Raw genomic sequence first — 26,546 nt, 5'->3', positions numbered from 1 at the left:
CTAGTAAGCAGCCTGTGGGGAGACTGAAGGATGTCTCTCTGGCACTTGGAAGCACCAGTCACAGGGAGAAGTGAATGTGTGTGAGGGTGGAAGGAAGGTCTTCCCTTCCATGGGAATGTGAGGAGAGTGGGATATGCACTCCCTCCACCCGCACCTAGAAAGTCTGCACATCTTTTCATTATGAGGCTTACAGATGTCACAGGGCATTCCTTAGGGCTTAGACACTGCTCTCAGGTAGAGCATTTGGGGCTTGGATGTTTCCAGGCACTGGTGAGTCAAGCTTGCATTTTTGAAATTATAAAGCAGCTGAGATGTCTCCTGAAAGACAAAGGATTGGGATCCTAACCCTTAATGCTGTCGTCAAGGATCACACACATATATTGAAACTGTCTGAGACCAGATTTCAGGAAAGGGTATTAGTCCCCCAAGGGGAGACTGACAGTAGCAGAAATGTAAATCTGGACTGGTTTCACACCCAAGCCTGGGAGAAGTTGCACTGAAAGACTGATCTAGAGTGTGAGAAATAACCCATAGAAGAACTTGTCCCACACCAGCACCCTGGCAGTGGGTCTATAGAAGAGAACTGGCTATGAACCCAGTGGGATTGGCCCAGCCCATCTTACCAGGGAGCATCTTGGCTCTGCAGGAGGAGAAGCAGAGCCCACGCTTCTTTACTTACCCATAGTGTATGAAGCATCTGAGCGCTTACACAGTCAAAATATTCACACGGACACATGTAATATTAAAGAAAGTGGGCCAAAAAGAGAGGAAAGGGAGTAATTTAGACAGAAAAGATTAGATGAAGAGAAAAGTTAGGACTCAGATATTCAAGCCACGGGTTATTAAATAGTTACTGACATTGGGTATCAAATTTGTCTCTGATCTTCTTGGTACTATAGGCAAAAAGAAAAACATGATCAATTAGCTACAAAAATCTCATTTTCATAAGAAAAAGCTTGTCAATTACTCAGGAGAGACAAAACATTTTCCCATGATTAAGTATGAATAGTTCTGCCTATAGTTTGTCTGCTGATAGTAAAGCTTTTCTTCCATTTAGTCTTTTGTCAGTTTTCTCTGTAATTGATTTTTGCTTGTAGGCGCCATGGTTGAAAGGTCTGTAAACGCTGTGATGGGCTAAAGATCTGAGTATCAGGATGGGGATATAACAAAAGTGTTGAGTCGTGTCAAGAGAGCACATGGGGTGATGTAACTTCATAGTTATCCAAAACCATGTATTCTAAATTCAGGGACAGAAGGTTTGGTCTGGTTGTACCAACTACACAAGGCAGTGTACTGGAGCTGTGCCCACAGGGAGCTATGAAACGTGAAATCCAACCTCAGGAACTTGCAGGCGGAGAAATCATAGTCATCCAACAACAACAAAAGGCACCAACATAAATGATGGGAAATTACTTATATAAAGAGAAACAATACAGCAGTAACTTATGGATACTCTAAGTCCTGCCCTTTGGAAGGATTTCAGTTTTTATTTGCTATTCTGTAAGGATCCTGAAAAGACCTTTTGTTTCAAATGCAATGTGGGATTGGGATGTGGGGGAGACATTTGGGAAGTGGATTCATTCATTTGGTCAGTTAGCCAGTCAACAAAGATAAATTGAGTTCCTTGTGTGAGTCAGGCCATGAGATGGAAGAGATGAACTCAAGATGCCCAAGATCTGAAATATACAATAGAATAGGGACATGTGTAGGCAAAGGAATGATGGTACTGTTACCTGTTTGTAGAGTACTTAACAATTATTTTAGAAGCTTAAATTCACAACATTGAGCAAGTATCCCCCTCATTTCACAGGCAGGTTCATGGCAGAATCTGGTATAAAACCCAAATTGTCGTCCTAGGCCCTTTGTTTCCCCACCAGACCACAAGGGGGTGCTGTGTGAGGCTACCCTGAGGGCTCCTGGGTGAAGTCTGCTTTAGATCAGCAAAATGCTGGGCCCTAAATGAAAAGCTTCAAAAGCATCCTAAGTGGTGCTCAGATAAAGACTTTGTTACCTGGAGTGAATGGATACTGGCCATTTGCACTGGCAGCAAGATAAAGGAATCTTAGGAGGCCCCTTCCAACAAGGGCAGCCGCCTGGGAAGTGTAAACATAAGTCCACTCCCCTTTGTGAGCAACAGGACATGATAACTTTTCCCTAGAAAGCTCTCCTCCACACAGCAGGCTCCTACATGCCCTCTTCTTAATGTTCCTTCAAAGCTTTTGTTTTCTTACTTGTTGATTTTCCTTTTGCAAATAGGACTGGGGGACCCATTATTCAACTAAAACTTTCTTTTGTCAAATCTTAGGCCCTTTCTAGTGTTGATTGGATGTCTAGACAGAAAGGTGGAAATAATTGCCCAGGGGCAAGGACAACCTTAACTAAGTTGTCCATTTACATTTGTACATCCCGCTAAAAATACGCCCACACCAGTCCTTTGTCTTAGTATTTCAACATTGTGCAAGACTCTGGAATATGGTGCTTCTCTTACCAGTGTTTAAAACGTCCCATTCACAACCATTGTTCTTAGAGACTTCTTTAACACGGATTTAAGTCACAAAGGGCCCAGACAGTTCCCAGAGCAAACCCCCATTATGCTCCCTGGGTCATAAAGGAGACTCATAAACTGCTTTTGGATGGTAACTGCTGGAGGAGGGATAGATGGTGTCCGGTGTCTGATGGTATCCTAACTGTCAGGCAGGCCAGGGAAAATTAGGGGTATGTTTTCACATAGCATCATTCCTTGCTGACTCTTGTCTCCCAGGAAAATTGTCCGTGAGGAGACAAAATAAGGTGCCCTTTCTGTTAACACTGTTTTCTTAATTATAGTTGTTGGAAGATGGCTTAAATCATGTTGTGAGGTATGGATTCTTTCTTCCCCCCAGGCTACTGAGGAATTTGTTTTAGAGGCTGGTAATAGTAAACTCTCAGATAAAAGTCAGTGTGCTAAATTTTTTCAGTTACCCTTTTCAGAGGTTTCTCCCCTGTGTGTTGGCCTCTGCTCATTAAAACCCTTTCAAGTTTGTTTTTCTTTTCTTTCTTTTTTTTCAAACACAAAATAAGCGTGTGCCTTCATGTTCAGGGAGGGAATAAGGTAGGCTTAACATAGACTTCTCCTGATACAGTTTGGGGTTTCTTGGCCAGAGTTGCTTGCTCCCTCTTCTTCCCAGCTCAGAATGGATCCACACCCTTATGGATGCCCAAGCCAGAAGCCCTCAGCCTAGCTCCCTCTGCATCAGGCACCATGTCCAATTCATCACCAACCATGTGGATTTCCCCTCCTACGTACTGGGTCTGTCCGCTTCTCTCTATCTTCACTCCTCCTTTTCAATCCCGGCTACCTTTGCCCATTCTCCTAGAACTGATATAAGAGCTTCCTAACTGAGCTTTCAGGACCCGCAAGGCCCCTCCTCACCACCTTTCACACTGCAGAGAGCTATTTTCAGAACAAAGTATGTGTTTGTCTGTATTATTATTGCCACCTATTCAAGAAACCTTCATATGTATTGAGCACCTCTTCTTAGATTAAATCTCTGTACAGGCCAGACAATTCGTCTCTGACTATACTTCTCTTCCCATTTAAATGTATTTTATCTTTCTTTCACTTTTTTGGTTCCTACCTGAAAAGTACTTTTGTTTTAAAAATTCCTCATATAAGATTGACCTTTCCAAGTGATGTCAGCATCATGGTGGAGTGAGTTGTTCCCTTTGTCTTTCCCTCTAAGTTACAACTAAACAGACATTCATTAACCAATGGAGGACTCCATAGAGAGCACAATAGGATGGCTGAGATATCCACACAGCCATATATCTGAGGGAGGGTGGACTGGATCCCCTGGAAGCAGTGGACCTAGGTGAGCAGACCCCTCCCTTTCCCCAGTGGCAGCAATCCAGTTTGCAGGTCCTCACACAGTGGTGGTGTGACTGTAAGTGGAGGTGGGGGCAGCCTGGTCTGTGCATGAATGCTTTCCGAGTGGTAGCTCGGCCTGCAGGAGTACCCACCATGCTGCAGTGGCCACACCCATGGGAATGCTCCCCTCTGAGTGGTGGAGGCTCAGCCCCTATGAAGGTACCCTGTTCACAAAGTGCAGCAGCTCAGCCAAACTGCCCATGAGTGCAGTGCTGGCTCCTACAAAAGAAAGCTCCCCTCCCACTTAGTGCAGAAATTCAGCCAGTCCTCTGCTGAGCGCATCAGTTGTACACACACAAGAGTGACATGCCTGCTGAGCACAGAGGCTCCACCTTTGCATGTGTGACCCACCGAGTGGCTATGGCCAGCCCATGTGAATGCAGAGCAGCCCTACCAGCACAACTTCCAGCAGACAGGGCAGGATCAGAAAACACAGCTTCTGCCACCCTCCTCCAGTGGTGGCAGGGAGAATCTGCGACCTCATACTACCACAAATGTGCTGGCGAAGGATCAATTCATCAAACACCGTGAAGAACTACAGTGACCCTTCAGAGTGGAAGGAAAATGACAAGTCTCTAGAAACCAATCCTGCAGTCACAGAAATTTACAATCTAAATGACAGAGAATTCAAAATAGTTGTCATGAAGAAACTCAATGAGTTACAAGAAAACTCAGAAAGACAGTTTAATGAGCTCAGGAGTACAATTAATGAGCAGAAGGAATACTTCACCAAAGAGATTGAAGCCTTTAAAAAAAACTGTACAGAAATTCTGCATATAAAGAACACAATTAATGAAATTAAAAATAATCTAGAAACCATAAAAAATAGAGCTGACCTTATGGAGGAGAGAATAAGTGACCTAGAAGATAGAAATCTAGAAATGTGTCAGGTGGAGGAGGAGGGAGAACTCAGATTTTTTTTTTAGGAAATGAAGAAATTCTTTGAGATATATCTGACTCAATTAGGAAAAGCAACATAAAGATTATAGGTATTCAAGAGGGAGAAAGTACCAGAGAGCATGTTCAAAGAAATGATAGCTGAGACTTTCTAAACCTGAGTAAGAAACTGGACTTACAAGTACATGAAGACAATAGAACTCCTAATTACATCAATGCAAAAAGACCTTCTCCATGACATATACTATCAAAACTGGCAAAAGTCAATGACAAAGAAAATATATTAAGGGCAGTAAGGCAGAAGAAAATATCCTACAAAGAAACCCCTATCAGGCTTTCAGTGGACTTCTCAGCAGAAATCTTACAGGCTAGGGGAGAGTGGAATGATATATTTAAAATACTGAAAGCCAAAAACTATCAGCCAAGAATACTCTATCCAGTGAAAGTATCCTTCAGAAATGATGGAAATAAAAGCTTTCCAAGATAAACAAAAGCTGAGGGAGTTCATTGCCAATAGATCTGCTTCACAAGAAATGATGAAGGAAGCCTTCCCACATGAAACAAAAAAGGAAAGGTTTACAAAGCATTGAGCAGGAGATAAAATCAGAAAATTGCAGCTCTCTATCAGAACAGGTTAGCAAGCAATTATAACATAATAGATAAAGGGAAGGAAAGCACAAAAAATAATTATGAACACTTCAATTTAGTCACAAACTCACAACACAAAAAACAATAATTTGTGACAAGAATAACTCAGAATAGGAAGAGGAAAGGAACAGAATCTGCTTAGGGTAATAGAGATAAGAGGCTATTAGAAAATGGACTGTCTCATCTGTGAGATCTTTTATACAAACATCACAGTAACCACTAAACAAAATATCAGAGCAGAGCCACAAATCATAAATAATGAGAAAACCATCACAGAAAAGCACCAAACTGAAGTGGCAGTCAGAAATATAAGGGAACAGAAACAACAGAAATATAGAACAACCAGAAAATAAGAGATAAAATGGCATTATTAAGCCCCCATATATCAATAATCACTCCAAATGTAAATAGATTGAATTCTCCAATCAAAAGTCACAGAATGGCTGGATGGATTAAAAAACAAGGCCAACAACATGCAGGCTCCAGGAAGCACATCTCAGCTCTAAAGACAAACAGAGGCTAAGAGTGAAGGGAAGGCAAGCAAAAGCAAAAGAAGGCAGGTGTTGCCATACTTATATCAGACAAAGCGGTCTTCAAGATAAAAAAGACAATGAGAGAAAAAGAGGGGCAGTGTATAATGATAAAAGGGACATTCCACCAAGAGGAAATAACACTTATGAATATATATGCACCTAACACAGGAGCACCAAAGTATATAAAGCAACTATTAACAGGCCTAAAGGGAGAAATTCACAGCAACACAATAATCGTAGGGGAACTCAACACCCCTCTCGCATCAATGCATAGATCTACCAGACAGAAAATCAACAAGAAAACAGTGACCTGAAATGAAATACTAGACTGGATGGACTTAATAGATATATATAGAACATTCCATACCCAAACAGCAGAATACAACTTCTTCTCAAGAGCACATGGAACATTCTCAAAGATAAACCATATGTTTGGAAACAAGGCAACCCTCAATAAATTTAAGAAGATTGAAATCATATCAAGCATCTTTTCCAAACACAGTGCTATGAAACTAGAAATAAATTACAAGAAAAAGCTGGGAAAGTCATAAATACGTAAAGACCAAACAACATGCTACTGAACAACAATTAGATCAATGAAGAAATCAAAGGAGAAATTAAAAAATACCTGGAGACAATGAAAATGAAAATACAATATACCAACTCCTATGGGTTGCAGCAAAAGTGGTGTTAAGAGGGAAATTTATAGCAATACAGACCTATCTCAACAAACAAGAAAAATCTCAAATAAGTAATCTTAAATTACACCTAACAGAATTAGAAAAAGGAGAACAAACAAAGCCCAAAGTCAGCAGAAGGAGGGAAATAATAAAAATTAGAGCAGAAATAAATGAAATAGAGATTTAAAAAAATAGAAATGATCAGTGAAACTAAGAGCTGTTTCTTTGAGAAGATAAATGAAATTGATAAACCCTTAGCCAGACTCACTAAGAAAAAAAAAGAAGACTCAAATAAATAAAATTAGAAATGAAAGAGGAGAAATTGCAATGGATACCACAGAACTATAAAGGATTTTAAGAGGATGCTATTAAAAATTATATGATAACAAATTAGATAACCTGGAAGAACGGGATAAATTCTTAGACTCATACAACCTCCCAAAACTGAATTGAGAAGAAATAGAGAATCTGAAGTAAAGAGATTGAAACAGTAATCAAAAACATCCCCAAAACCTAAAGTCCAGGACCAGATGGCTTCTCTGCAGAATTCTACCAAACATTCAAAGAAGATTTAATACCTATCCTTCTCAAACTATTCCAAAAAATTGAAGAAGACAGAGTGCTTCCTAAGTCATTCTATGAAGCTAACATCACCCTGCTATCAAAACTAGACAAGGACAATGCAAACAAGGAAAATTGCAGGCCAATATCGCTGATGAACATAGATGCAAAATCCTCAACAAAATATTGGCAAATCGTATACAGCAATACATTAAGAGGGTCGTGTACCATGATCAAGTGAGATTTATTCCAGGGATACAGGGATGGTTCAACATCTGCAAATCAATCAATGTGATACACCACATTAACAAAATGAAGAATAAAAATCACATGATCATCTCAATAGATGCAGAGAACACATTTGACAAGATCCAGCATCCATTTATGATAAAAAAACTCTCAATAAAATGGGTATAGAAGGAAAGTACCTCAAGATAATAAAGGCCATATATGACAAACCCACAGCCAACAGCATTCCCAAAGTTGAAAAACTGAAAGCCATCCCTCTGAGAACAGGAACAAGACAATGGTGCCCACTCTTTGCCACTCCTATTCAACATAGTACTGGAGGTTTTGGCCAGAGAAATTTGGCAAGAAAAATAAATAGAAAGTATTCAAATTGGAAAGGAAGAAAAAACTCTCACTGTTTGTGGATGACATGATTCTATATATAGAAAACCCTAAAGAATCCACCAGAAAACTATTAGATATAATCAACAGTTATGACAAAGTTGCAGTTTACAAAATCAACTTAACAAAAATCAGTTGCATTCTATACACTAATAACAAACTAGTAGAAAGAGAAGTCAAGAATATAATCCCATTTACAATTGCAAAAAAAAAGAATAAAATACCTAGGAATAAATTTAACCAAGGAGGTAAAAGACCTATACACTGAAAACTATAGCACTTTACGGAAAAAAATTGAAGACGACATAAAGAAATGGAAAGATATTCCATGCGCATGGATTGGAAGAATAAACATAGTTAAAATGTCCATATTACCTAAAGCAATCTACAGTTTCAGTGCAATCCCAATCAGAATCCCAATGACATTCTTCATGAAAATAGACCAAAGAATCTTAAAGTTTATACAGAACAACAAAAGACCCTGAATAGCCAAAGGAATCCTGAGAAAAAAGCCAAAGCTGGAGACATCACAATCCCTGACTTCAAAGTATACTCCAAAGCTATAGTAATCAAAACAGTATAGTACTGGCACAAAAATAGACACACAGATCAATGGAGCAGAACTGAAAACCCACAAATAAAACCACACATCTATGCACAGCTAGTTTTAGAGAAAAGAACCAAGAACATACAATGGAGAAAGGAAATTCTCTTTAATAAACAGTGTTGGGAAAACTGAACAGCCACAGGTAAAAGAATGAAAGTAGACCATTGTCTTATACCATACACAAAAATGAACTCAAAATGAATTAAAGACTTGAGTGTAAGACCTGAAACCATAAAACTTCTAGAAGAAAATATAGGCAGTACACTCTTTGACGTTGGTCTTAGCAGCATCTTTTCAAATATCATGTCTACTTAGGCAAGGGAAACAAAAGAAAAAATAAACAAATTGGACCTCATCAAACTAAAAAGCTTCTGCAAGGCAAAGGAAACCATGAATAAAATGAAAATACAACCTACCAACTGGGAGAAAATATTTGCAAATCATATATCCAACAAGGGGTTAATTTCCAAAATTTGTAAAGAACTCACACAACTCAACAGCAAAAAATCAGACAAACTGACCAAAAAGTGGACAGAGGCTATGAACAGACATTTTTCCAAAGGAGATATACAGATGGCCAACAGGCAGATGAAAAGATGTTCAACATCACTAATTATAAGGGAAATGCAAATCAAAACTACAATGAGATATCACCTCACGCCTGTCAGAATGGCTATAATTAGCAAGAGTAGAAATAACAAGTGTTGGAGAGGATGTGGAGAAAAGGGAACCCTCATACACTGCTGGTGGGAATGTAAACTGGTACAGCCACTATGGAAAAGAGTATGGAGATTCCTTAAAAAATTAAGGATAGAATTATCACATGATCCAGCTATTCCACTGCTGGATATTTCTCCAAAGAACAAGAAAACACAAATGTGTAAAGATATATGCACTTGTATGTTATTTGCAGCGTTATTCACAATAGTCAAGATGTGGAAGCAACCCAAGTGCCCATAAACTGATGAATGGATAAAGAAGACGTGATATATATATACAATGGAATACTACTCAACAATAAAAAAAGACAAAATCATCCCATTTGCAACAACTTGAGGGTATTATGTTAAGTGAAATAAGCCAGGCAGAGAAAGACAAACACCATATGATTTCACTCATATGTGCAAGATAAACACATGGATGAAGAGAACAGATTAGTGGTTACCAGAGGGGAAGGGGATGGGGGGTGGGCAAAATGGTATGATGATAAAAACTAGACTACTGGTGGTGAGCACGATGCAGTCTACACAGAAACTGATATATAATAATGTATACCTGAAATTACACAATGTTATAAACCAGTATGACCTCAATAAAATAATAAGAAATACACTTAAAAAAAAAGAAAAGATTGATCTTCCCAAAGCATTTCTACAAAAAAAAATCCTAGTCCAAAGGCGTTGATTATTTGGGGAAGTTCATCCAAGTTCATCGTTGGTTTGCTTTCTCCATTTTTACTTTAGGACATTCCGATGATGAGAAATGCATTGAGGAAACAATAAAGTATGTTTGTGTACTTCTCTGAGTGCCTAGTATAGATTCTGGAGTGTGGTGCTGAAGGCCAAACAGGTGTTGCCTCTTAGCCTGTTGCTTCTGAAGAGCTGATCAAGGTAGAGGTCTTTGATAAACACGGGCGAGACCAATGACGATTCTGTGAGATGAGTTTCATTAGCAGGCCTCATCCTTTTGTTGGGGAAGCAAAACAAAGACAAGCTATCTGAATATCCTAGACCAAGTTTTCGTAAGTGTTAAAAGAGAAAACAGACCTTAGGGTCAAAAAAGTTTTGGGAAACAGTAGACAAGGCAGGTGTCTTTATTGCAAGACTCTGTACAGCATTTAATACACTGAGTATTACATCTCTCCAAGAGAATGGTATTTCCCAAATGTGGTATTTTCCAAGCTGAGAATACAACCCTGTTTGCAAGTAACATCTACCGACAATTTGTTTCTCAAAATCTTGAGAACCTGGGGTATCAAGGAACATAAAATATTGCTTTAGAACCTACATCTCTTGGAGTCGTCATTTGTCACAATGACTCTTTTTTGATTCCTCTGTCGGGTCTTTGTCACCTATTTCTCCCTGTCCTTCTTCTCTTCTCCTCACCCCTCTCTCCTCCCCTCTTGCTGCCCCTTTTCCCCCCTCCTCCCTCCATTTCCTTCCTTTTATCCTTTCATAGTCTTCATTGTCTTTGTTCTTTCTTTCTTTTTTTTCTTTTTGAGGAAGACTAGCCCTGAGCTAACTTCTGCTGCCAATCCTCCTCTTTTTGCTGAGGAAGCCTGGCCCTGAGCTAACATCTGTGCCCATCTTCCTCTACTTTATATATGGGACGCCTGCCACAGCACAGTTTGCCAAGTGGTGCCATGTCTGCACCTGGGATCTGAACTGGCAAACCCCAGGCCACTAAACAGAACGTGGGAATTTAACTGTTGCACCACCAGGCTGGCCCCATCTTTGGTACTTCTTTTGTCTCATCTTTCCCTCCTCCTCCTGCTTTCTCGTTTCTTGTCTGAAAGGATACGGTGTCTTGTCTATTGCTCGGTTTCATTAAGTCAACAATATTTGGTATGCCTGTTCCAAGTTAAGCAGTCCTCTGTAGGTGCCGAGTGCAAAGCCCCGGTCCCTATGTAGTAGAATTCTAGGAAGCCTCTGTCACTCCCCGCTCCACCTCTGCCATGCTCCTTCCTGACTGCCAGCCTTTGCCAGGCTTTCCTCCGCCCCCTGTGCATCCGGTTAGCTCTTCCTTTGCCATCCATCTCTTCAACCGTGCTCTTTGCATGTGCCCATTTCTAATGGTCCCAGATTGCTTCAATTTTCTCACTCTCTGTACTCCTGAAGGCTTTGCCTGAAGCTTTCAGTTGGGCATTTGTCTATAATCCACCTTAAATTGTTTAAAAGGCATGTTTACTTTTGGTCTCAAACCAAGAAAAGCAGAGAGCGGTCTTCCGTTTCTTTTCTGTCCCTTTGGTGCACAGCACGTTGCTGAGCAGGCAGGACGCTGTTGGAGAGGGTGGAGGCTGCCCGGGCTGGCACAGCTGGTGCCTTACGGATGGGTGGGGTGGATCCACCTGCTCTCGCCAGCCGGGCAGGAAATGCTCAATGAATAAATGAATCTTGTCTTTCATGTCCTCTCGTGAATGGCAACATTTCTTTTGTCATTAATTCCTCAAAAACTATTAAGAATGGAGATGTGGTTTATGGGGAAACATCTAAAGCCCAGACAGACTTTTACTGATGAGGGGTGTTGAACACTGTCTTTGTCTCCCTGGTGGCTCATGAACTAGCCCTCGACTGACTCTTTAGAAAGCTGAACTTTCTGACTTGACCTTTCTCTATGGGCCCTCCAGTGTTTCTGCGAGTTGATTGATGATAATATTGATTTGAAAAAAAATGAAACTTTAGAGTTAGTTGGGCAATGCTTTACCTCTTTTTAAAATCAGCTTTATTGAGGTGTGATTTGCATACAATAAAATGTTCCCATTCTAGGTGTATTTTTTGATAATTTTGACAAATATATGCATTCATGTAATTACCCTAAGAATCAAGATATAGATATGGTACTGTCCAATGCGGCAGCCACTAGCCACATATCGCTATTAAATTAAAATGAACTAAAATTAAAAACAGTTCCTCAGTTGTACTAGCCACATTTCAAATGTTCAGTAGCTGCATGTGACTGTTGTCTACTGTATTGGACACTGCAAATTATGAAGCATTCCATCTTATATATATATATTTATATATATATGTACACACTGATATAAACCATATCCATCACACCAAAAAATTCCTTTGTGTCCTTTTCCTGATAATTCCTAACTCCCACCCCTGACTTCAGGAAATCACTAATTTGATTTCTGTTACTACAAATTAGATTTGTGTTTTCTAGAGCTTCATATATATACTGTTTATTCGCCTGCGTTTTTCTCAGCATATGGTTTCTAAGGTTTATGCATTCATTCTATTATGTATATAGTTAATTCACTGCTTTTTATTGCTGAATAGTATTCCATTTTATGACTAGACCACAATTTATTTATCCACTCACCTGTTGATGCTATTTGGGTTGTTTTGATTTTTGGGACTATGATGAATAAAGCAGTTAGTTTTTCATGTGGATACATATTTTTATTTCTCTTGGGTAAATACCTATGATTGGAATTGCTGGGTTGTATGTAAGTGTATGTTTAACTTGATAAGAGATTGCCAAACTGCTTTTCAACATGGTACCATTTTACATTCCTGTCAGCAATGCAGGGGAGTTCCAGTGGCTCCACCCTTACCAATTATTACTGATGTTTTTGTTTACTTGTTCTATTAATTACTGAGAGAGTGTGTCTAAATCTCCACCTATAATTACAGATTTTCCACTTTTCCTTTCAGTGACATCAGTTTTTGCCTCATATATTTTGAAACTTTGTAATTAGCTACACACACGTTTAGGAGTGTTTTATCTTCTTTCTGAGTTGATTCTTTTTTCAGGAAATGCCCCTCTTTCCACCGTTCTGAATTCTATTTTGTCTGCTAATATAGCCACTCGGCTATTTTTTAATTAGAATGTGCATGAATGATACATCTCTTTCTATCCATTTTCTTTTAACTTATCTATGTGTTTTTATTTAAAGTGGATGTCTTTTAAATAGTGTATAGTTTAGTCTTGCTTTTTAAGAAAATCTAGTCTGAGAATCTCTGACTTTTATTTGGAGTCTTAGACCATTTTTGTAAAAAAAATTGTAATTGACAAAGAATCAACTGTATGTATTATAAGTGTACAATCTGATGAGTTTTGACATGCATATACCTGTGAAGCCATCACCACAGTCAAGAAAAGGGGCATTTTTGTCAGTCCCTAAGTTTCTTTGAGCTCCTCTGTAATCTATTCTTCCCACCATTCCTCTTCCCAGACAACCACTGATCTGCTTTCTGTCACTACAGTTAGCATTTTCTAGAATTTTGTATAAATGGAAACATACCAGATGTATTTTTTTTTGTCTGGCTCCCTTTAAGCATCATAATGATTTTTTTTTTTTAAAGATTTTATTTTTTCCTTTTTCGCCCCAAAGCCCCGTGGTACATAGTTGTATATTCTTTGTTGTAGGTCCTTCTAGTTGTGGCATGCGGGACGCTGCCCCAGCGTGGTCCGATGAGCAGTGCCATGTCCGTGCCCAGGATCCGAACCAACGAAACACTGGGCCGCCTGGAGCGGAGCGCGAGAACTTAACCACTCAGCCACGGGGCCAGCCCCCTAAGCATCATAATGATTTTGAAATTCATTCATGTTGTTTTTGTTTCAATTTTTTTGTTCCTTTTTATTTCTGTGTAGTATTCCATCCACATTTGGGTTGTTTTAGCTTTTGGCTATTACAAATAAAGCTGCTATAAATGTCCTTATACCAGTCTTTGTATGGACATATGCTTTTATTTCTTTGGGTAAATACCAAGGAGAGGAATTCCTAGGTCATATGGTAGGCATAGATTTAATTTTTTAAGAAACTGCCAATCTATTTTCCAAGGTGTTTGTGCCATTTTACCTTCTCTCCAGCAGTGTATGAGAGCTCCATTTGCTCCCCTTTCTAATCAACAGTTGGTATGGCTCGTGTTTTTAATTTTAGTAATTTTATTTGGTGTGTTTATATTTCATTTACTATTGTCCATTCATAGGTCTTCATTTGGGAGGTTTCTGTTGAAAATTTTTGCTCAGTTAAAAAAATTTAGTTGTTTGTCTCCTTATTCTGATATATGTCTTTGGCTGATGGATGTGGTGCAAATATTTTCTCCTGGCTTGTGGGTTGCTTTTTTGTTAATGATCTCTTTAGAAGAGTAAAAGTTTTTAATTTTGATCAAGTCCAATTTATCAATTGTTTTATGATTTATGTTTTTTTGTGCTGTCTAAGGAAACTTTGTCTACCTAAGATCACAAAGATTTCCTTCTATGTTTTCTTCGAGAAGTGTTATAGTTTTAAGTTTTACATTTAGGTATATGATGCATTTTCGTGTAGGATGTAAGGTAAGTATTCATTTTTTTCCATGGAGTGATTTAGTTGTTCCAGCAGCAGTTTTTCAAAAGAATTTCCATTCACCATTAAAGTGCCTTGGCACTTTCCTCAAAAATCAATTAATGTTTATAGATGTGGGCAAAAAGATACAAGGTATATTCAAATAGTTTATCCATAAATCTGAGCAAGATACTGAGTGAAAGAGTGGGCCAAGCTTTAAAAATAATTTATGTGGTTATTAATCTGTTATTTTCATCAAATATAGTTTCCTTTTAATTATTTTTTTATGTTTGTTCCAGAATGAATTGTGCAATTCCCTTTGATTCTAAAACCACATGAATGGTAACATCCATATTATGATAGCAGAAATCATCCTACCCATTACTTAAATGTTCAGGCTTTCTGGTGAAGAGAAGCCTTGTTCCAGATATTTGGGTTTGGTAACATTCCAGAATTTTCTTCAAATGCAAAGATTCTCTGAAATGACACAAAATGAAAAGATAACCAACTCTCAATTTTCCTAAAAATTCCAGGTTTATAGTATGGATAAAATAACCATAATTTAACTTTCTATATTAGGAGTGCCAAAATAAGTCAACATTTAATTCTGTGACAAAGAAAGAAATATGGAAAAGAACATCCAGTGCCTACGAAAAGAGAGATCTAAAAATTTAATGGTTTAAAAATAGTCTCTACATATAGGATGGGAAAGAGAATAATACAGATTGGACATTTTGGTTTTGAAAACGTGAAATGTCACCACTTAGAACAAATCTGTCATCTCCTAAGAAATACACATTATACAAAGAAATCTACAAGAACATTTTTCATCTTCTTTGTTGATTTTCAGCAAGCTCCTTCCTCCCCACAATAACAATACAACAATACAATACAATACAACTTTTAATCTTCTTCTGGTAGAGCAGAACTTTGAGACCTACCATAGCGGTTGTCTTGTAAAGCACCTTCTGTAAGTTTCACTCACTTTTTATCACACTTAGATCACATATTCTTTCTTAAATCTTTTCCTGTTTCAATGATTTGGTTGTTTAAAACATGCAAGCTTAATTAAGTCAAGACCTATATTGCAAATAAAAACGTTTTCAAATAGGCTGGACAGAACAATTAAATAAGAACTAGACCGAAAGATCACAAATAACACGCTCCTTGACTTGGTAATATGTGACTACATTTACCCACAGGGTAGGAAGTATTTCATTTGCCCATGATGAATCTAATGGCTTGTGGTGTGTTTGTGCTGTGCCAACAGCAACAGGTGCAAGGGGACAGGCTGTGAAATGGATATTGTGATGAGCTGTGAGACAGTGGTGGGCTGTACACACAGGGTCATTGGCCAGAAAGAACTGTAAGGATTAGATGGGCTCCATACAGTTGCTCTGAGTGTCGGGTCTGCATACGCATGTTTTAAGGAGGGTGCAAGATCAAGCAATGAATTTTCTTAGAGTAGGAGATGGCTCTAACATTTAGGTGACAAAGGAACTGGGTAGTTTCCCTCAGGTGATGGGGGCGGTAGCACCTAAGTGAATGTTGAGAGTCAGAAAGGCCTCTACTTACTACTGGCGGATGGAACCATCCCTTCTTTTGTGGGTGAGCGTAGTCTGATGCGTCTGTATGAATTCCTGCTGCGAATAATATGGTCTTTGCAAATCTAAAAACATCCTTTGGAAAACCTCCTGGCCAAATCACTCCTAAATGCAGATCAGAAAACCCTGGGGAAACACGTGCTCTCCTTTTATTGTGACCTCCTCTCAGTATGGAAAAACCCAGTCCTAACTGGGCGCATGTCCTCCAAATACATGTGTCTTTCCTCCAGCACCGAAAATATTGGGGCTTGGATTAACATAGGCTTCTGAAACTTTCTAAGAGGGCTTTTTCAACCAGAAGTGAGGCAATTTGCCACAATGTGCCCAAGACAGTCAATTTTGGAAGGGGTTGCAAAACAAGAACAAGTCATACCATGCCTCATTACTGGGAGGCGAACACCAGCAAATATACTATGTTTCCCAGACTTGGAAGTGACAGGCTCAGAATAATTGCTGGTACACGTAGAGCAATATTACAACTATCTGGTATGTTTTCTAAAAAAAATGCAGCATCAGGATGTGCTTACTAAGGTGCTTCTTAATTCATGTTTTTTAATGGAATGTATCAGACAAACATCTACAAATGAACACGAATACACAGGCATACACACGCATGTGGACGAGTTTCTGTACAGTTTGTCTTAGATGCTTATGTGTGTACACAAGAACCACACAGAAAAACACAATTCCCCCTCTAGCTCCCTGAATTTCTGACTGTCGTCTAACCCATAAAATGTTAAAATATTTCATTTCATATAAAATATCTATAAAAATAGATAATATTTACAAAAACCAGGCAGTATTTCCAGTTTTCCTTAGCAACCCACTCAGTCCTCCTTTTCTCATTTTCTTTTCAGAACGTTGCCATCTCCAGCAAAGAGCGCTTGAACAGCTGCGCGGTCCTGGACAGGTCTGTGACTTGGTGTACCATTTCTTGCAAGGCCGTAGTGCTGGGGTAATGGAGGGCGGCCATCTTAGTCGCCATAACTATAGTCTTGAGCTGTTCACAGAGCTGGTTGCTGGAGTTCATCACTTTGTTGCGAATGTCCTGGGCAGCAACCTGCCTTGTCAGTGTGTCTCCAATGAACACCAGTTTGTGTGCACTTAGGATGACAAACTTGCTGTGTGCCACGAAGATCCGCGGGGGCTGGGCTGAGCTGACGCAACTGAAGAGAGCATCGATGGCATTGAGAAGGGAAATGAAATGGGTCTCACACTGGTCATAGTAGAAGCAGAGCAACTGCCTATCCTGAGCACCCACGCTGCTGTTTGTGGTCGGGAGGCTCTGAGAAGGCTTCCACTTGGAGATGTCATTCTCCACGGGCTTTGTAATTTCTTGTTCCAACAACTGGAACTGACTTAGCTGCAAGGAAGAAAAAAGCAGATTCATTAAGGGTAAGGCAGTGTGCTGTAATGAAGACTAACCGGGGCTTGGAGTTAAAAAGACAGGGATTGTAGTCCCTAACCAGTGTCAGGTGCTTGTTAGATGTAAGTCCTTGGTCAAGGTGCCTTGCATCCCCCAACTGTAAAATGTAGAGGTTGAGGAAGATGATCTCTAAGGAATCTTCCAGCTCAGGCCTTCTATGATTGGATGATCAGCCTCTGCTGCCCTTGCGCTGGAAGGAAGCATACGGTTGAAACCCAGCTCTGTTACCTACATCTTCATGCAGGTGTAATGAGTTAATATTTACAAAGTGCTTAGAATGGTGTTTGGTATATTGTAGCTCAGTGCTTGTTAAACATTGAGTGGTGGCAAGGGAAAACCAAATGCAGGGATCTCTTTGTCAAGCAAATCTCTGAGAGTTTGCTCCTTCTGGAGGAAAGCCTTGACTCTGGCCCTTCAAGACTCTTTGATAAACAACAATCCATGGCACTTTTCTGTTTCTCCTACTCTTTCTGTCAAGATGTATAAATGTTATCATCCAGCACGACAGGAAAGACTAATGCATATAAATATATGTGCACTATGGAAAAGAACTGCTCTAAGGGAATTTGAATGCTAATTGTACATCGTAACACTTAGCCCCCAGAATTGTGGAAAGAAAAGGACCTTGCACAGAGTCAGACTCAATGAGTGTTAGCTTTCTTCCTCTCTCCTCACTGCCCACAGCTGGTGTGTTGTTTAAATTACAATGATAATATCTCCAGCTATTACACCAAGTCTCAGGAGAGACTCTCTTTTGCAGGTAAGGACTATCTGTGACCTGAGCTTGGGACTCAGTCAGTCTTCTACCCTGAGGTAGGGCTGAGTCAGAGCAGGGATGACCTCACTCAGCTTCTCCCCTGAGAAAGGCACAGTCAGCTTTACTTTTCTGCAGAATCTGTTTTCTTCTTAGGAATTACTGTGGTTTCCACAGGTTTGCTAAAGCTCTGTTATCTTACTTGGCCAGATGCCAAATAAAACATAAACAGATAGAGGATGGTGCTTCAAGATATTTAGCTTATGCTTTTGCAAATATGTTCATAAATATATCATCTCATTAGATGGGGGTGAGGGGTTTTCTCAATTTACAGAGAATTAACTGGAGTTCAAGGAGGTTAAGTGACTTGCCTAAGGTCACAGAGTTGGTTGGTCAGAAAGCAAGGACGATAACGCTGGTTTCCTGAGTGCAGTGTGCCATTTCAGGTCTCTACATGACATTTCATTTCATCTTAAAAGGTTTATAAATCCTCAATCTATTTCTCGTTATTTTTATGCCCCTGTACTAGCAATACCCATATTATCTGCCCCGCTCATGCCCAACTGTTGAATGAACCTGCCGTGTCCCAAGCCCTTAGTAAATGGACTTGATATATTTTAAAAACAGTGGATCCTGCCCTCCTACCCTTAGATTGGATCAAGTTGAGCCAAGCCATAGGCTTGTGTTGTAGGGGAGAGATAGATGATAGATAGATAGACAGATAGTTGATAGATAGATAGATGGATAGTTGATAGTTGATAGATAGATACATAGATACATAGATAGAGATGGCCCAATCAGACTCTCCTTTTTGGGAATTTAATGAATCACAGAAGGAACTGACTATCAGCTGAGGAAGCTGAGATGAAAAGCCATCTTTAGAAGGGGCTTTGAGTGGCCATTTATGGGTTTTGTAAAGTTATAGAGGAGCCAAATGAGTAGATAAGAAGAGGAAACTACCAAAAGATAGAGGAGAAGAAAGCAGATTTAGAGAGAAGTAAAAGAAGTACAAGAAGAGGAGAGAATTTACAGCCCTAGTTCTCATCAGACTTGGCTATATCTTTTATTTTCTGTTCCTGAATCCCCTACCATGGCCTGACTATAAAACCTGTTTTCTTGGGCTGGCTTGAGTGGGTCTTGTTCCTTGAGACCAACAACCTTAACCCAAATAGTCCTAATATGTCAGAAGCACAGGTTTAGCCTGGAAACATTGCCGTTTGGACGTAACCTGTATACCACCAGATTACTGAAGCCATAAACCTTCTCGCTGTTCTTGTACCCTGTTATATGCCTTGGAGCTTATTTATGCCAAAGTGTGCTGGAAGGATCAAAATCAATCGTTTGAAGTTATACCTTCCTTATTAAGTGAGAAATCTTTTCAATACCAAGTAGGTTTTGTTGTGACTGAACTTACCTGATGATGTTCCAGCTGCATCTTGTTCTGTTTGATGATATTTTCTTTTTCCAACAGCTCTTTCTGTTGCCTCTCAAACTCCTCTTTACCCTATTATTTTTCGACATAAAGAAACATTACATCACCACTGTGATTCATTTATGCTAACAATTTCATTGACAAACGCGTAAATACTCTTTCATTTTCCACTGCCTTGGCAATTTCCCGCATGCCCAATTAGGCCTCTGCGAACCCAAGACAGGGATGACGTGCTTCTCGGCCAGACTTCCAGAGTCACCGTGTAGGTTAGGGCTGAAAATCATAATCTGTTTCTGTGTAGGGGGCCACGCTCTCTGCTCCACTTTACCATTTTCCAAGAGTATCCATGATCCCCTTCAAACTCCTTAAGCAGTACCATTTCTCAGGGTTCTTTTCTGATAGATTATATGTGGACCCATAAACCTCCTAATGCAGGTCTAAATGTGGCCCACAGTGCACTTCTAGTTTCTTGGAATCACTTACAACTCTACACCAAATTAGTATTTCCCAATATGCAGAGATGGACAACCAGCCAGGTGAATGTTTAATGTCTCCATCTACTCTCTCCCCACGTCTTTCCTCAGTCCTAGGTGTGGCTTAGTGCTCCCTTTCCCAGTGTCTTGCACTCAAGGGAACTGTAGTTAGTTTAATAGTTCTCAGGATAATCTGTGGCTCTCAGTCAAATGAAAAGAACGGCAGAATAAGAAAGTGAGCCAAATTCTAAATAATGGATCTTAATCCCCCAAAGCAAAAGGGCAAGCTATCAGGATCCCAGGCCAATTTGGGGGAATTTCCACTTGTGGGTGGCAGACTGTGACTGCCCAGTTTCCCATATTCAGGTTAAGTTCTAGGTCAAATGGCAAATGCCTAGTGGTCCTCAAGGTAAGTTTGAGGTGTGGTTGAGTTTTTCTGCAAGTTATTACACACACACACACACACACACACACACACACACACTATAGAGCTGAGGGGACCTTAGAAATTCTGTAGTGCAGAGGTTTTCAATTTTTTTTTCTTAACAGTGAACCCCCCCGTTTTTTCAAATAAAATATCATGCAGAACTAAATCATAAAATGCAAATGGAACTGGTATGATAATCTGAAGGCCAACTATCCTACTTGGGGCATCTCTGCCTGCTTGCCTGAGGCACACCAATGGGATCTAATCCAGCCCTGTGCTTCGCTCATTTTGTAAATGAGGGAATGAAGGTCCAGGGAGGTTGTATAGATTGGTCACACAATTAGTACCAGGGATAGGTCTAGAGCTGAGGGCTCAGGACTTTCAGGCCCATGTTCTTCCTAGTATACAGCATTGCCTCCAGTTTACGAACCACTAATGATGTTTGTGAACCATTAATCATGTTCTCTGCTCTGGTAGCCCAGCCTAACAGCCTGACAGGCATTCGTCCCAGGCTCTCTGAGTGAATATAAGTTATTATGAGCCTGCTTTCTTTACCTGTAGGTGGACATAGTCATAATCATCCATCCAGCTCCTTTCAGAGCCATCACTGCTGCTACAGTCAGGGGGCTGGTCCTTGCCCAGGTTATGGGGTAATGGCTTGTTGAGGCCTTGGGCCTTGTGGTCCCCAGGATGTAGCAGCTGCATCTGGGACCCAGCGTGGGGGTAGTCAGTGGAGTTCATGATGTTCTCAGGCCCATTCTTTACATGTGAGCTACCAGGGCCTGGTCTAAAGAGGGCTTCTGCGTTGCTATTGATCGTTGTGGTGAGCTGCTTGGCATCATCGGGCACCGTCTTTGCTACCATCACAAACCGGTCCAGATCATCACACTTGTTTTGGGGCTTGTTGATGGCCAGAATATTCAGGGACCAGCTGCACTCATTTAAGTCATGGCTGGTTTGGCTCAGAATCTGGTGGGAGTCTTCTACTCTTTGGAGCTCCCGCTTCATTTTGTTGTGGAGGGTGAGTTCTGGGAGGCAGGAAGCATTTGCTGCAGCTCCCTTGGCAAAATGGAGGTAGTCCCTCAGGAACAGCTCCACCTTGTCCACTGCGGTGCGTATCTCGTTGATGTGTCGTTCCATGTATCCGTAACACCGCCAGTCTGTGGTGACCAGCGCCATTAGGCTGGAGACGCCCATCTCCAGGGTCTGCTGGAGCCGATGAAGTCTCTCAATGGCTGTGTCTGGATCCAATAAAAGCCTTTTGTCCTGAGATGGGGAGGCCGACAATGAAGATTCCTTTGAGGTGGTGGAAGATGTGGACATATTACTCCTGGTGCTGCCTGTACTGGAGAAAGATAATCGGTTGATACCATCTACCACGTCCTGAGAGCCTTTGGCATCTGGTGGGTTGTGCAGAGGGACATCGTAAACACCGTCTCTTTCTTCGGGGTTTGCTTTCTCACTGGTTTCTGCTGGCGGCTCAAGAAACTGAACCCCTCGGGGGACATCGTAGGCATCGTTCTGAGTGCCCACTGACTGCCCCAGCTGTGGTGGGGGATGGTTCAGGGAAATGCTTTGGTGTCTTCGCGTCACCAGTTCAGCAGGTCCGGCAGTGTCACAGTTATATTTTATGTGAAGGTCCTTCCCCACCGGCTTGGTGCTGGTTGGGGGGACGTCATAAACGCCCTCAGGTCTGATGTCCGGCCTTCCAGCTTGTCTCATCGGAGGGGGGAAGTCATACTCTTTTTCCCTAAGTGCTGCTTCATCTCGGCAAGCAGAGGGTGGAATGGCATATACCTGCAAAGTAAGTAAAAAATGAAGCTGTCATTTGTTCTGTTGGCTCATGTGAACACGTGGAAACTGAACGGTACATTAAAATCAAGGCCAGAATTCTCAGTCCTGCTTTCTGGCTCTTCTTCTTTCACTCTCCACCCACTAATGGTAGGTATTTTCCAACTCTGCTCTGCTCTGCTCCGTTCCCACTTCCCTCATCCTCTGACAAGTGCATCCTTTCCGTGGCCTCAGTGCTGCCTTGTGTGGACCCCTGCTGGCTGAGTTGCTCTTCCCGGGTCCCAGCTTCAGTTTCTGAGCACCTCCTGGGTATCCTTCCTCAGCTGATCCAGGCTGAGAGGCAGATTATGCATTAACACAACTGACTAGGTGTCAGAAGACCTGCGGTCTCTCCCCGGATCTACCAGCTGTGTGATGCTGAATAAGTCACTTAAAGTTCTGAGACACAGTTCCCTTATCTGTAAAACAAGGCTCGCTGTACTTCCTGTGCAGGCATACACCAGAGGGCAACAGAGTGAGTCAAATGCATTAGTCCATAATGGACTAAGTAAGCTGTAACACCCTATATAAACAGGAGATATATGAGATAGATATATGAGATATATTAATTGCTTGCCAAACTGAATTAATTGTTTTACCTTCTAACTGGCTTTCCTTATTGACTGCCCCATTTCTTTTTTAGTAGGAGCCCCTAAATATGGAATATCTAGAATTATCTTTCATTATTGTTTTTCCTTTCTTCCTTCCTTTTTTCACTCCATCCCTCCTACCTTCCTTCCATTTACTTTCTCACCAAGACCAGTTTTTCTCCTTTGGGTTTGCCCTTGCCACCTTCACTTACCCCTTTAGTAGGAGGGATGTCATAGACCCCTTGAGGTTTTATCTCTCCCACTGGAACTGAAAACACAGGGCCTTTTGCTGACGATGGAGGGATGTCATATACCTGAAAAGAAACACTTGAGTTACCCACAATGGAGGTGTCTTACACTTGTCATGATTTCCATTACTAAGCTTTTAACTATGGATTTGTTGACCAGCTCACCCTTGCTCTGTAGCAGCATTCTATGTTTTAAGGGATTGATGGCATTTTTCTAAGTTTTGTGTTCTTTGACTTAGATTAAATATAAAAATGATCTTAAGCAAAATATCTATGCTGTATTTTACTTTTTAAATTTTTAAATTAATTATTTTATTGAGATATAATTGAAATATAACATTAGTTTCAGATGTATGACACAATGATTCGATGTTTGAATGTACTGTGAAAAGATCACCACCGTAAGTCTAGTTAATGTTTATCACCTTACATAGATATGAAATTTTTTTTTCTTGTGATGAGAACTTTTAAGATCTACTCTCTAACCAACTTTAAAATATGCAATACAGAATCATTAACTAGAGTCCCCATGTTGTACATTACATCCCCAGTCCTGACTTATTCATAACTGGAAGTCTGTACCTTTTGGCCCCCTTCACCCATTTCACCCGCCCTCCCCTGCCCCCACCTCTGGGAACTACCATTATCTATATTTTAAACTGTAGTTTAAATTTTATACTTCCTGAAATAAAATGATAAGCAACAAAAGCTTTGTCAGATAAAAGCCTAAGATTTCCTGATAAAGCAAATCCAGAAAACATAATTTAAATAACGTTGGCTAAAATGGATCCTGAATAGAAACCTAAAGGAAGCTTCCTATGAAATATACACAATTTGTCATTTCCCTTTCCTCTGCAGCCCTGAAGGAACGCTACCCTTAAAGCTCATCTCTCCCGTGACCACGTTCCCAGTACGTACCCCTTGAGTGGCATGGGAAGGGGGGATGTCATAGATGTCCTTTTGGTGTCTGGATGGGTACTCGTACACATAGCCATGGCCCGACCTGACAGGGGTTATCACCTGTGGACAAGAAGACACAGAGGTGTAAAATCCCAAGCCCCCGGCCTGAGCGAATCTCTTCGCCTCCTAAACAGGCACTCCTCCCTCCCCCAGAAAAAGAAAGAAAGAAAAAACCAAAGAGAGAAGGAAGAGAAAAGGAAGGAGACAAGGAGACACCAGGTCAGTAAACTTTTAAAACCCTCTCGAATACCCATAAAGAACAAGCCCCTGAAATATCTCTGTCCCCCCGCCTCCCAGTAATAAAGTCATCTCAAAGTTGGTCAGATTAAGTCTCAATTCCCAAAGTGTACTTTAAGAGAGAATTATTTTTAAACCACGAAAATCCTACATCGTCCCTTTGGAGCATCAAAAGCACAGCATAATGAAAAAAAAAGTTTTTTAAAGGCTCTGAAACTATTTGTAAAGTGAATAATACAGAGTTTGGTCGCTTAAAATTCCTCACATATCTTCCCCCAGGACTCCTCTTCATCTGACATTATTATAACTAAAATTCCATAGGTCACTAGAGTACTTTTATGAAGCTAATGCTCAAACAGCGCTGCCCTTGGAAGCCTCCAGGAGCTTTCAGTCTAAGTTAGGAAACCAGTGCAGGACTGAGTCAGGGAGCAACCAGGAGCAGAGTGCAGGTCTCTCTTCATTTTCCCATTTCCACCAGGGAAGCACACATCCCAGACAGTACCTACGACCCATGCAAGGGATGTCAGAAGTCAAATATGCTCACCACAACTCTGGCATCTGGAACCAATGTCAATGAAATGAATCTCACCCAACAGGCTTGTATTTTCATATCTACATACTTCATTCTGTCCTAAGCATGGGTAGAGAATTATTTGAACTTAAACTCATTTTGAGATATATTTAATCCTCCAAGGGCTTCTAAATTCCCTGGGTCTTGTTTCTGCCTAACCCCTGCCCCCCGAATGACGAACAGCGCCCACCTCCGTATTGCCCATGACATTTTGAGGAAAACAGATATTGCAAATTAGGAGGAGTTGGTTGTTCCCTAAGAAACTGTCATCTTTTATCCTTTCTGTAGTGTGCAAACTCTGGCGTCAAGCTGCCTACAAAACTATGTGAAAAATGCTCATGTCCGACTTATGCTGAATTGGATGGAATTCAGCCAAAGGCACCAATGCCCTTCTCCCTGGGGGGCTTTAAAATGCCCAAATTCAATTTGGCTTTAAATCCCTGGTGCACACAGCTGATTATTTCTTGCAATGAAGGCAAAAGAGATTAGTATGCAGTCACCATCCCATCAAATCTCTCCACTGCCTTGGGTTTAAAAAAGGACTCTATCGCTTTAAGGTTTGTTGGCATGGAGCATACAGAACCATTTTATAGAGTGGCCACTGTACTGTGCACAGCAAATCTTCCTTTTCAAAGCAGGATGCCCTTTGCTCAAGAAAAACACACTGTGTTCCTAATGCCCTTATGTAATTTTTTTTTTCACTATTGTCCAGGAAAGAAATGAAGTTATCTTCTCTTAGTCTACCTCATCAGCTCCTCTATTTATAGCTCTCTATTTGGGCTTTATAATAGAACCTGCTCACAACGCAGCTTTTGTTCAGGCTACAAGTTTCTAAGAGTGGGGTCCGTCACGGGTTGCCAAGTTAGCAATAATGCTAATGGAAAACCAAGGCTGGTTATGCTGAAGCCAGCTGAATGGTTTCATCTTTAGAGTCAAAAAGGGAGCGGGGCTAGGAGACAGACGGGGTGGTGGTGGTATCTGAAATAGCCCCGGATGAAATGAGCATACGGCATGACCTCAGAAAGGCGGGGTCACGGATGAGGCTTTCCTCGCCTTCGTGGATCTTCCCTGGCAGAGAGCATTAATGCTCCCCGATATTTAACATCTCACTTTCTGACAAATGTCACAGAACCCCAACTTGCTCTCTCTTTCTCATTTAGAGGATGCCTGTGGTCATCTGGTTTTTAAAAATTTCACATTCCAAACCAGTCATTTTCCTTGTTTATGCATTAAAAGAAACAGATGGTGAAAACCACAGGGGGGGAAAGCCAACAAAATACAACCTCCCCGATGCCAGCATTCCTGATGTTACCATCTAATTCACGTTGGTCCACAAACGGCATTTAAATGGGGCCAACGTTTTGCATCTGGGCAGACACATCCAGGGCATGCAGCGATCCGCTGTGTGACGCAGGAAAGAACAGGGAGCTGCAAGTCTACTTTTGGACATTCTCCTCCTCAACCCATTGCTTGGGTCACTTACATGCCAATTGTGTGTTCTTTCCTCAGAGGAAAGTGCTGACTGTTCTGTACCTT

General features: G+C 40.8%; 1 protein-coding gene across 3 annotated transcripts in view; it reads right to left on the bottom strand.

The window, feature by feature from the left end:
• Positions 1-15,115: 15,115 nt before the first annotated feature.
• Positions 15,116-26,546, bottom strand: part of NEDD9 (neural precursor cell expressed, developmentally down-regulated 9) — a 179,474-nt gene continuing 168,043 nt past the window's right edge. For all 3 annotated transcript variants that reach the window (XM_014844512.3, XM_070515630.1, XM_070515629.1), the window contains 5 exons: positions 24,161-24,262; positions 23,207-23,308; positions 21,130-22,371; positions 19,657-19,746; positions 15,116-17,425 (listed from right to left, as the gene is read on the bottom strand). In XM_014844512.3, the coding sequence (XP_014699998.1) occupies positions 16,916-17,425; positions 19,657-19,746; positions 21,130-22,371; positions 23,207-23,308; positions 24,161-24,262 (2,046 nt within the window). In that variant the 3' untranslated portion in view covers positions 15,116-16,915. The remainder of the gene's footprint in view (positions 17,426-19,656; positions 19,747-21,129; positions 22,372-23,206; positions 23,309-24,160; positions 24,263-26,546) is intronic.

The sequence above is a fragment of the Equus asinus genome, chromosome 8 (assembly GCF_041296235.1).
Source record: "Equus asinus isolate D_3611 breed Donkey chromosome 8, EquAss-T2T_v2, whole genome shotgun sequence".
Taxonomy (NCBI): Eukaryota; Metazoa; Chordata; class Mammalia; order Perissodactyla; family Equidae; genus Equus; species Equus asinus.
This window is presented reverse-complemented; position numbering and strand designations above follow the sequence as displayed.